Here is an 11,263-nt window from a genome sequence, read left to right on the forward strand (position 1 = left end):
CTTCAGCATCTATCTCATCTATATAACAGCGTGACTGATTGGATTATATTGATCACATGACAGGGAATTAAAAGATTGTGTACCCCTCACGTGCTCGAGCTTCTTCGGTCACATTTTCCTCATTCGGAGCCTGTCTCGGGATTTTTTTTAGAGTTCTGTGTGACTGAAGCAGACGACGACCATGGCGCAAAACTCTAGATAAAATATGAACGTTATGGGAGGAAAGGGTTCCCAAACTCGTGATAATTAGTTCGTTAGTTTCCAAATTATAAAAGACGTTGGGTGAACCATATGTCTAGATACAATTTGAAAATTATGGGTAAACTAACTCAAATTAGATTTAAACATCATAACCAACCAGAGCTCGTTTGAGAACCTCTATATAAGTCTTTTGAGACGCATGATTGAAATTCAAAAAGTCCTTTTCATCATTTAAATAAAAACTTTTTCGTGAGGCACATTATTATACTCGTACAAAGACGTAGGTTTTACGTCGTCTCGTGACTCTTTAAAGTATTAAAGCTTGTGCAAGATTCTAAACGGAACATTTGATCAATTCTATATATCATGTATGCTATATAAAACTCTAAACTCACCACTGCTTTTTGTCTTGTCTCGTCCATGCTACGAAATGATGATAACACTATGATCAGTAAATGTATGCAAACCAAATTAGGACAGATGTAAAATACAAAGAGGTTGGGGTCTGATTTTACCGTGAATAGACCATTGCAATGTATAGATCGAGAAACCCATGGCAATAACTTGCCGAACAGATTAAGCCTACTCTAACTGTTGTGTATTATCGACAAATTACATTGGAGCAACCGACCATTTTCCTCATTAATCAAATTAATTCATCGTCTAAAGAGTCTAATAAGTTAGAATGCCGGTAATTTGCTAAATCCTTGTTTTGTCTTGTTTTCGTATATATAAACATATATATGAAGTGTCTGAAAACTTTGATAGCTTTGTTATTTGTTTTAAGGAGAAAATATCTATAACTTGAGTAATGCCCGTTATGACAGTGAGATTTTAGTGGTGCAGGGGGAGTAACTCGTATTCAATAGGCACAGTAATAACAAGGTCATAAATTAATGGTGTGTTTGTAATGTAAATGGTGAATAATGAATTGCATGCAAGCCAAAAAGTGTCCCTGCTTGTCATATATATTCATAACGTGCAATACATATGGAAATCCAACGTTATAAGTTCTCGAATTACACTTGTGGTGAGTTATTGGTGTTATGACGCCATTTTTATCACGATTACCTCCCTTCTGTATCTATTTATCAACCAATGAGCATTCCCTAAAAACGTAGCGTCGAAACTCTCTTGACTTCCGGGAAGCAACAAAAGCGGTGTGATTTTGCCAAATCAACAAATATCTGGCTATCTCTCAGGTATTGTATATAATTGTTATGCTTTACCGATGTATATGCAAAGTGGAAGGTATTTTTCTTTCATATGGTTTCAGAAAGGAAAACCAAATCGTCAGCAGCTACCGTGATTTACTCATCCCCCCGGCTGAGTGAACGGGGGGGAGGCAGCCTTCCAAAGCTACGTTTAATTGGTAGCCTTACAGTAGACCGTAGTCAGGGTTTCTTTACATAAACTTAATGCAAATGCTTGTTCGTGTTTTGACCAATATCAATATGAATGTATGTAATCGTCAATATTGACGGAGGAAGATGAAGATGAAAAAAATGCTTTAACAAATTAAACGAGAAAGCTACACCTGTGCACTATTCGTGTGTTCGTTCAGATTTTGGAACGAGGGACAGTCCCTCCTAAATCCTCTGAGAGACTTTTTCAGTTTACACGAACGAAGGGACTGTAAGGAATGAAAACGTGTTTTCTGATATGTAACCACTGTCACCAAATACTGAAATACTCGAATAGAGCTAGGCCTGTATTCCGAAACAGAGGTGCTTGACACACTAATTTGATGTATACTATTGTAATAATAAAATAACGAGAGAAAGAGAAAACGTAACCGCCAGACCGGGGTATGAACCCGGGATCCTCCTTACTCTAGACGGACACTCTTCCAATTGAGCTACCTAGCTGGTCGCTGACAATTGACCCAGTCAAGTTCCGCTACATTTCTCCCTCCTTTTTCTAAGTTTTTGGCCGCAAAGACACAACTGTTTACAACCCAAGTTTGGGTATCCCCTTGCTAATCATACTCCCAATGCTTGAAACAAGGATTGGCAAGCTCACCATTTATTAACAGGAGAAAATGTAACTGCCCGAGTGGGGTTCGAACCTGGGACCCTCTGAACTCTAGACGGACACTCTACCAATGGAGGTACCTGGTCATCAACGATCGACCCAGTCCAGTTCCGCTGCACTTTATTAATTAATTTAAGTATAGACACACCATGTTAGCATGTCAAGCACCTGTGTTCCTAAGTAAACAGCTAAATTGCAACCCCCTGTTATTAGTTAGATTCAACTCCAATTAAACAAGAAATTCCGATATTAGACCTGCTATAATATATTGCTGGGGAATTTTACTAGACATTTTATGGAGTCATATGGTCACTACTGGTATGTCGTATGTCGAAGATGTAAGATATATGCATATAAATGAAGTTTAGGGCTATCAGATTTTCTTGATTTAAAATCCCCAGTTCAGAAAACTGGAAAGTTCATTTGAATTCCTGTGTAATTGTATCTCCAACTGTCGACAGTATTAATTGTCATCCGTGTATATTTTCGGTTTTGGTAAGTTATGTTTTATTTTATTCCTTGATAAGTTATTAATTGCCCAGCCCAGGATACAGTGAAGTCATATTATACCTGATAATAATAATAAGGGACAATTACAAAATTTAATATAACAAAAAGAAATTGAATGGTAAAACTTTATTCACAATAGCAACTACACAGCAAAATGGTCAGAGATTATTATAAAAAAGTATTTCCAATATTTCAAATTTTATGGCATAGACTAATTTCACCCAGATATACTGTATTCTGTATTTAGAATTGTTTGACAAATTATTTTAAGAAACTGAAAAAAATAACATTTACAAAATGATATACCCACCAGAAGAAAAAAAAAATATTTTACTATTTAAAATTTAGATTTTCTCATACATTTTCACTTTATTTTATGTTTATTTGTAAAATTCTGACTATCACATGTAAATAAATGAAGAAATACATGTATAAACTTTTTATCCAATCAGGCAATGTTCCAACTTACCTACATGTGTAGATCCGGGGCCTGTATATCTAGAAATCACTGTAAATCTTTGTGAATCATTAACTTCATAGACCAAGTTGTCTATCAAGTTATTTCCTATGATGTAATACAGTACCATACACTTGTCATTAAACCATACAGTATGATTTAGTGACCAGTGTCATATTGATTGAAAAAAAGTTCTTTCTTTATTATTACACTGATATTGTATTTTCTTCAATTATATCAAGCACTATATAAATATGTAAGTGAAAAGTTTGGTCAAGTTCAATTCTAGTCTATAAACATCTGTTGGTCTGTAAGAAATCTATCTTATAAATGGACCTATGGTCTATTGTGTGAAAATTCCAAATTCTAAGACTGTTCGTCCAAACGTGATCAAAAGGAAATGGATCGAGTCCACTACCAATGAAATTGATGGGTTGTTATAGAATTAACAAACTAGACATTACAAACCTTATGAAGCAAGTCAATAACAAGTTTTTCTGTTACTTCTTTTTACAGATTGACCATTTTGTGAGATATTTCCTGTTGGCGAGACATGGACTTGTAATACCTCCTGCATCAAGGTTCAAAGTCAAGAGGAGGAAATTGTCGCATCATGTATGAACAGCCAGTGGAGGTTTTAACTAGCGGGACAAGTATTCTACAGGACGGCCCCGAAACGAATACGACAACTGTGCCAGAGTTGTTCCAGGACCCGATTCCGAAGCATCTGCTGGCCGAGTCTCCGCCAAGCCGCCTTCCTAAAACTGTAACAATGCAACTTAGCACCTCCACTTCAACCACAATCCATCAAGACTTGAAGTTACCACATCAACTGCTGGTAACTCGCCATGGCCTCGTCAGTCCATCGTCTTCTCCGGAGAAACTTTCTGTCAAGGTAGAACAGTCCAATTTGGTGCACATGATGGATACTTTTCCATACAGCGATGATGCTGATAAAGCCCTGATGAAAATAGTAAGTACTGACAATAAAATTCCAGATAATAAGAGGATAGATGTTTCTGGTGGCAGCACTCAAAACAACGAGTCAAATGATTTTGATGCCGATATTAACACTATTGTAATTACCAATGACGAAACTGGAGAAATTAAAATGACATTTTCCGATAATGCTGTTGGACAATATGAAGAAATTGAGGAGAAATCTGATCAAAAAGAATCGGAGCAGAGCATTGGTGAAGAGGTTGGAATGTGTCCTTTCACAACATTACTTGAAAAAGAGGACAAAGTCAACGGTTTATCCCCTACAAGGAAAAGTGACCGTTCCATTAAACTCAATTCAGCTTTTGGCGAAGAGGATGGAAGAAAAATCCCTGGTTTTGGGAGAGTTCTTGCCGCACACATGATGAAAGAGGCCGGTTCACAATCTACAAAAACTGGAGGCAAAAAAACAAAAGTGAAGAGAAGCAGAAAGCAAGTGGATCCCAAGAAAACCAAACTCAGTGTGGACGATGTGTATGAGAGTGAAGAGGGTGAGGGTGTGGAAAGTGACGGGGACTTGTCGAAAGATTTACTCAAAGTGCGTATGTTGAAATGTGACTCATGTGGCAAGCACTTCCTCGACAAACAAAAGTTACAGACACACAAGAAGACGCATAATAAAAGAAAAAACTCCCAATCAGTGTCTGCAACATCAAGTCATAACAACGGTTCAAAGAAAGTCTATCCCTGTGAGGTGTGTGGGTACACGTTTCGCCGTCGCGAGCACTGGCGACGGCACAGACTCACTCACCTAGACACCACACCTTATAAGTGTCCTGTTTGTGATCGAGGTTTCAAACGAGCGGAGCATGTTCGGCGCCACCAGACTGTTCACACACGTATCAAGGCATTTGATTGTAATTCATGTGACAAAAAGTTCACTCGCTCTGAACACCTTAAAAAGCACATGTTGCTCCATCTTGGGAAAACACCATTTGCAAGAAAAAAGAAATCTGTAGCCGATAGTTGAAAGACTTACTGTATATATGTGACCAGTAAATATATAAAGTTATCATATTCATGGATCATGATCACAGACCCGATCATAATCATTGTGTGTAGTACGTATGAACATTTGTGTATGAAATTAAATGATGTGTATGTCTATATATATATACATATATCATGCACATTATCATCATTAATAATGAATTTGTTTCAGTTATATATATGCATGTATTATTACTTGTGTGCGCTTCTAATTTACAAGTAAATGTACATACCTGGTATTATTGATCATAAGGCCGTATCTCCCCTTATTTTTGACAGAACTTATATTAATTACAGACAATTTGACTGTTTCGTAATAAAACCAAATTGCCATTTACAGTGATCCCATGCTAGAGAAAAACTGGTGTATAAACCAAATATGCGTTGTGCGAAATTTGTGTGTGGCCTGTGAAATGAAGGTAACATAATTATAATGATATATGAATCACTGCACATTATACCCATTCAGGTTCAGTTTTTAGCCGAATATGAAAATCAACATGGCTGTCGGAAGCCATCTTGGATTTATCATTTAGTGAAAGGTAACATGGGCCGTTTTCGTTTAAGCGGTCAAACCGGTCGGACCACTGTTGTTCGTTTATTAAATAGGGTCGGACCTAGTAATCTGATGCTGCTTTCAGGCGAGCCTTGAGAAAGCCTTGCAAGGCCTGCATTCACATTTGCAGGTCCGCCAGGGTTTATACCCGAAATTGTTACATTTATAAACGGTCAAACCGGTTGTTTCGCATAAACGAACAGGCCCATGGTTTCTGTGTGATAATGCTTGAAGGAATGCTTTCTTTTCCATGAAATTTCCTGCATTGCTACACACATGCAAATACTTTTCATTACCTGCTCAAGTTTAAGGTTGAAACAAATCTTGAAAGGTCCTCTATACTCAGTATTTAAGCGATATTAATAACATATTTCTCGATTCATTTCTTTAACATCTATTTGGGAATATGCCAATTTTTTATTTTCATTTTTATTGTGAAGAAGTAATGGACTCCTTACAGTTACTTTACTGGGAAAGTGATAATTATGAGTAGAGTATAAATGTTGACGAGGCACACATTAATTATTATGGTCAACACCATGAAAATATTTTTGAAACATGTTTTCATGTATATATGTACAGATTATGTATTTAACTCATCATTAATTTCTAGATCATGATGTACGTTGTTGGTTTCAGAGTATCATTATCCCCTTGCGACATAATACAGTACTTTTCACTTAATATCACATCATTTAATGTCACTTTCCAGTTAATATCATGTTTTCTAGATGTACTGTTTTTTCCTGCTATTTAATCTATGTCGTTCAGTTCAGTTCTGTTCTTAATTTGCTCAAGTTTGACAACTTATGGCAATTACAAACTTTGAGCAAATATATTTTATCATCAACTCTTGCTTTAATGTGGATTTTCCTTAATTTAAATTCACTTGATTTTGGCCACTGTCCCCAAAAAAATTACAAATGATGTTTTATTTGTATGTCCCTTGTATCTGGTCACACACCTTGACATATTGCGTAAACAACTTATCAGGGTCTTTCTCACACATGACTATAACTGCCAAACACATCAACCCCACTTACCAGTTGGTGTGACAGCCAGTCGCATGTCTAATGCATACTTGCCAAGTCTCCCCATTTAGGAGGGACACTCCTGATTTTGGACCCTAAATTTAAAACTGAGCATTTATTTATAACCAGTGGATTCGATCACTAAACTATTTCTATTTTCTAAGATCTGATGATTTCACCTGAAAGAACAGCTGAAACGATGCCATTTAAAAGGGTTATTTTTCCCTGAAGAATGGTCATGCACATACTTTGTTTATGCTTTTAATTTTGAGCACCTGTAATTATATATTAGCTCCCACGTGGAAATTTCAAAAAGTTGGCAAGTATGCTAATGTGTGTTACAACTAAATTACTTTATGTATCAAAACATATATATGCGTTTGTTTCTTCTTTTCCGTTCAAGTCTCAAGACAAACATACAGTATTGGGTAGATTCTGTTTTCTGTTTAATATCACTTATCATTTATTGGAGGGAAACATGATATTAACTGGAATGTGACATAAACAGAAAACAAGTTTTTTTCTTAGGTTTTTCAGCTGTCAAAACCAGGTAGTGACCACATGTAGATGTCCAAGTAATATAGTTTTAGAAAGAAGATTGTTTAATAAAGATATTTGTAACTGACATGAATTTTTTCTTTATTAACAGTGAAATGATCTTGTGTTAATTTTTTGTACACACTCTGCAGCTGGCAACCTTATTTATTATTGACCAGGATTTTTTTCTTATCAAACTTCATAAAATGGTCAAGTATGAGAATACTGTAAAAAGTTCATGTTTCAGTGTACTTCCTGCTAAAGGTCAAGGTCACCGTTTCTTTTTACACAGAATATATGTCATTACTTTTGCAACTTCATTTCTGAACAGATCTTGATGAAAAATCACATTGTAATCAACCATAAGAATGCACCATTATGATATGTATTGTAGACAATGCCATGTATCTTTTACCGTTTAGATTTGACTTGCGATCATCGCACTCTTAATTCATATTGTTGATTTCTTCTTTCCTTATGAATAAATTGTGCCAAGTAATTAAAGACAACGATTTTATGAGAAATGTTCTTAAGGGTTGAAGCTACATAAAAAAATAGTGTGTGGAGGGCATCCTTGATACTCCTGGGGTTATGTTCACATTAACTCTCTGCACCACTGGAATATGTCCAAGCAAAATTGAAGGCACACAGCTAGCTATTTGATTGGTCTCGGGTAAAAAATAAATGACCAATTGCTACGCTTATAAGATTACAGAGGAGCGACACTCGACTTCAAAGCCAGTCAATTTTACCCTGTGTGACCGGACGTCTTTTCGTCTCAAAAGCCAGGAGGTGAACACTAGCACCGAGCCTTCAATTTTGGTAGTGCTATCTAGGTAGATTTTTTTTTTTTAATTCTATTTCTTTTATGTTGGGACATATCCATTATAAGTACTTTATATTCATGGCATTGTGCACAATGATGCTTCAACTATTGATGTTGAATATACCGGTATATTAATAATATACATGCATTTTTTATTAAGACAATTTTGAATTATTGTTATTGTTTTTTATCAAATTTGTTGGCCTTAAACAGAGTAAGGACTTGATAAATAGTTGTCAATTTTTGAAAAAAACATAACAACATGCATAAATATATGATCATATATTCCTGACCAAACCAAACAAATCCTGATTGGATGGACGTTTGTAGGGGGGATAAACGTCCCATCAACAGCTAAGGTCATTGAAGGGCATTATATATTCTAAGGTAAGCTAAGGTCAGCTAAGGTCATTTAAGGACATTATATATTCTAAAGTCATTTAAGGGCATTATATATTCCTGAATACGAACATTACACCATTAATATTGGCATTAAGTTAAAGTAGGTTCCAATGCTGGCCATTACGTATACATGGTACTATAGTCCCATCATCGGGTGGATGGGCCTCCTTCGCTAGACGTTTCGGCGCTTATCCCCGACATCCTCCAGGGGGTGGTGTATACATTATAAGTAACAAACCAACGTCAACTTTTTACATAGCTAAATTTGGTTGAAAATGGCTGAAATTTCGTAATTTTCAAGAAAAGGATATCTGCTGACTAGTACTCGGCTGTTAGACATATACAGTCTTGAACTGCAATACGATACCAGTTTTTTTGCATATTGTTTTGTACAACTCTCAGATTTTCTTTGTATATCAAAAGTACACGTATATCATGTGACAAAAGCCCTGTCGAATCTGGAGAGAAAAGGTATCTGGTAAAAGAGGTATTATAGAAGAGCATCTGGTTTAGTCTTTTACATATTTTTGGAGGGGAAATGTATATTTTGGGAACATTTAATTTTTTTCAAAATGTGCAATTGCTGTTACTGTATAAGAAATCTGATTGATGTTTTCTTTAAATAATGTATACGTAACAACAATGAAATGTTTATTCAGACATTGAAGAGACAATGAAATGTTTGTTTTCTGTTTTGATTACACATTGTAATTATTTTTTAAATAGGTCATGCACATATTTGTGGACGATGTGCTATAATTACCAAAGCAGTATGTATGTACATGAATCTGTTGAAAATAAAAAATAATAATAATTGGACTAAATTGCTGGACTTTTGAACAAGAGGCCCAACAGGCCTGCATTGCTCTCCTGTTACTCATCTGAAATCAATGACCCTCAAAGAGGGACAAGGTCAAATTTATTTGAATAGAAAGTAATCGTTACTCAAGATCTACACAGTGTGGTCCTTTTGTTGAAGTCGTGATTACTTGGTGCTGTACACTTCATTGTACACTTCATCAATCTTCTTTGGATGACTTTAACATATTGTAACAATTTGTCTAAATCATTTCTTCAGATACCAAACATCATAGCTTCAGGCCAAATATAATCACCCTTGGCTATTCAGAAGAAGTTTTTGACATTTAACCCCTGTAACCATGGAAATAGGTCAAGTTCATTTTTATTCACAACGTTGTCCAACCCCCAGGAAATTACCTGTCTAATATCATGACTCTTTTCCTTCCAGTTCTTCAAAAAAAGTTATGACATATTTGACCCCTGTAACATTGAAAGTAGGTAAACGTCATTTTTATTTATATATTTTTTTGGGGCCTCCATCCCAGGATGCTACCAGCATTATATCATGATTTGGGCCTTTCGGTTCTTCAGAAAAAGTTGTTTAAAGTTTTTAGCTTTAATGAGCAGTAGCATACTGGGATGAAAGGCTACCAATTTTGTTTCAAGTGAATGACCTTGACCAATTTTCAAGGTCATTGGGGTCAAACATGTAAATAAGCAAAAGGCCGAGGGTAATACGATCTGGCAAGTAGCATGCTACCAAGCTTAAGTATGTTGAAATGAATGACCAACTTTCAAGGTCACAGAAATTTTGGACAGTTAAGTATTAATATAGACCAAGAAATTGAGTCACCAAAGAAGAGATTAAAGCGATAGTGGTTTACCATCGTAGATATCTATTTCTCTCATTTCTGTGTGTGTAAGATAGAGCTGTCCAGGGTAGGAAAGGGGTGCAAGAAATTTCTATCTTCAACACCACATTTCATGTGACGTGACATCACAATGGCGCAAAACAATGCAATGAAGTGACGTCACAAATTTGGAAATCTCCGATCTGGCAGTGCAGAAAATGTGACATGATGAAATGAAACCTTTTACAATATATTTACTTTATACGTTTGAAACATGTGATTATTTTTTTCTAAGCAGTTTGCAAATGTGGGGTATGCTAGATCTGGCTGACAGACTCATTTTCGTTTAAAAAGCTCATGGGGGGAAAAATTGATATTTTCAAAATGGTGGCCAGTCCAAACACATTTTCATGGTTTTTGAGCTTATTCTGGTTACGTAGTTGCCTTGGATAAAGAGAACAAGAGGCCCAAGAGGGCCTGTATCGCTCACCTGAATATTAAAGCAGTCATAGCAAAATATTCTCATTAAATATTATATTGCACTAAAAATATTTCCCTCACAAACTTTGTTGGCTCCATCTGTTGAAACTACCAGCAAAATATTTTTACAAGATTCTATGCTTTTTGATTCTTCAGAAGTTGCTTGACATATGTTTCCCTGTGACCTTGTAAGTAGGTCAATGTCATTTTCCTTCTCAAATTGGTAAGCTCTATTCCAAAAGCTACCAGCCAAATCTTATGAATCCATTCCTTTTAGTTCTTAAGAACAAATCCATTAAAATGTTGTTGACCTCTGTGACCTTGAAAGTAGGTCAAGGTCACTTTCATTCGCAAACTTTGTTGGGCTCTTTCCCAGGAAATAACCAGCCGAATATTAAGGTTCTATAACATCCAGTTCTTCAGAAGAAGTCATTTGAACTGTTTGACATATCTGCCTCATGTGACCTTAAAAGTAGGTAAAGGTCATTTTCATTCTCAAACTTTGTTGGGCTCTTTCCTAGGAAGCTACAAGCCAAATATAAAGATTCTATACCTTTCAGTTGTTCAGAAGAAGTCGTTTGAAGTGTC

At 35.9% G+C, this 11,263-nt stretch overlaps 1 protein-coding gene across 1 annotated transcript; it reads left to right on the plus strand.

Annotated features, from left to right (window-relative positions):
• The first annotated feature begins 1,318 nt into the window (after window positions 1–1,318).
• Window positions 1,319–5,814, plus strand: LOC110454193 (zinc finger protein 809-like). The gene is made up of 2 exons (XM_021503569.1): window positions 1,319–1,403; window positions 3,719–5,814. The coding sequence occupies exon 2, from the start codon at window positions 3,816–3,818 to the stop codon at window positions 5,169–5,171; it is 1,356 nt and encodes a 451-aa protein (XP_021359244.1). The 5' UTR covers window positions 1,319–1,403; window positions 3,719–3,815; the 3' UTR covers window positions 5,172–5,814.
• Window positions 5,815–11,263: the final 5,449 nt, after the last annotated feature.

This window comes from Mizuhopecten yessoensis, unplaced genomic scaffold, assembly GCF_002113885.1.
Source record: "Mizuhopecten yessoensis strain PY_sf001 unplaced genomic scaffold, ASM211388v2 scaffold7713, whole genome shotgun sequence".
In the NCBI taxonomy this organism is placed as follows: Eukaryota; Metazoa; Mollusca; class Bivalvia; order Pectinida; family Pectinidae; genus Mizuhopecten; species Mizuhopecten yessoensis.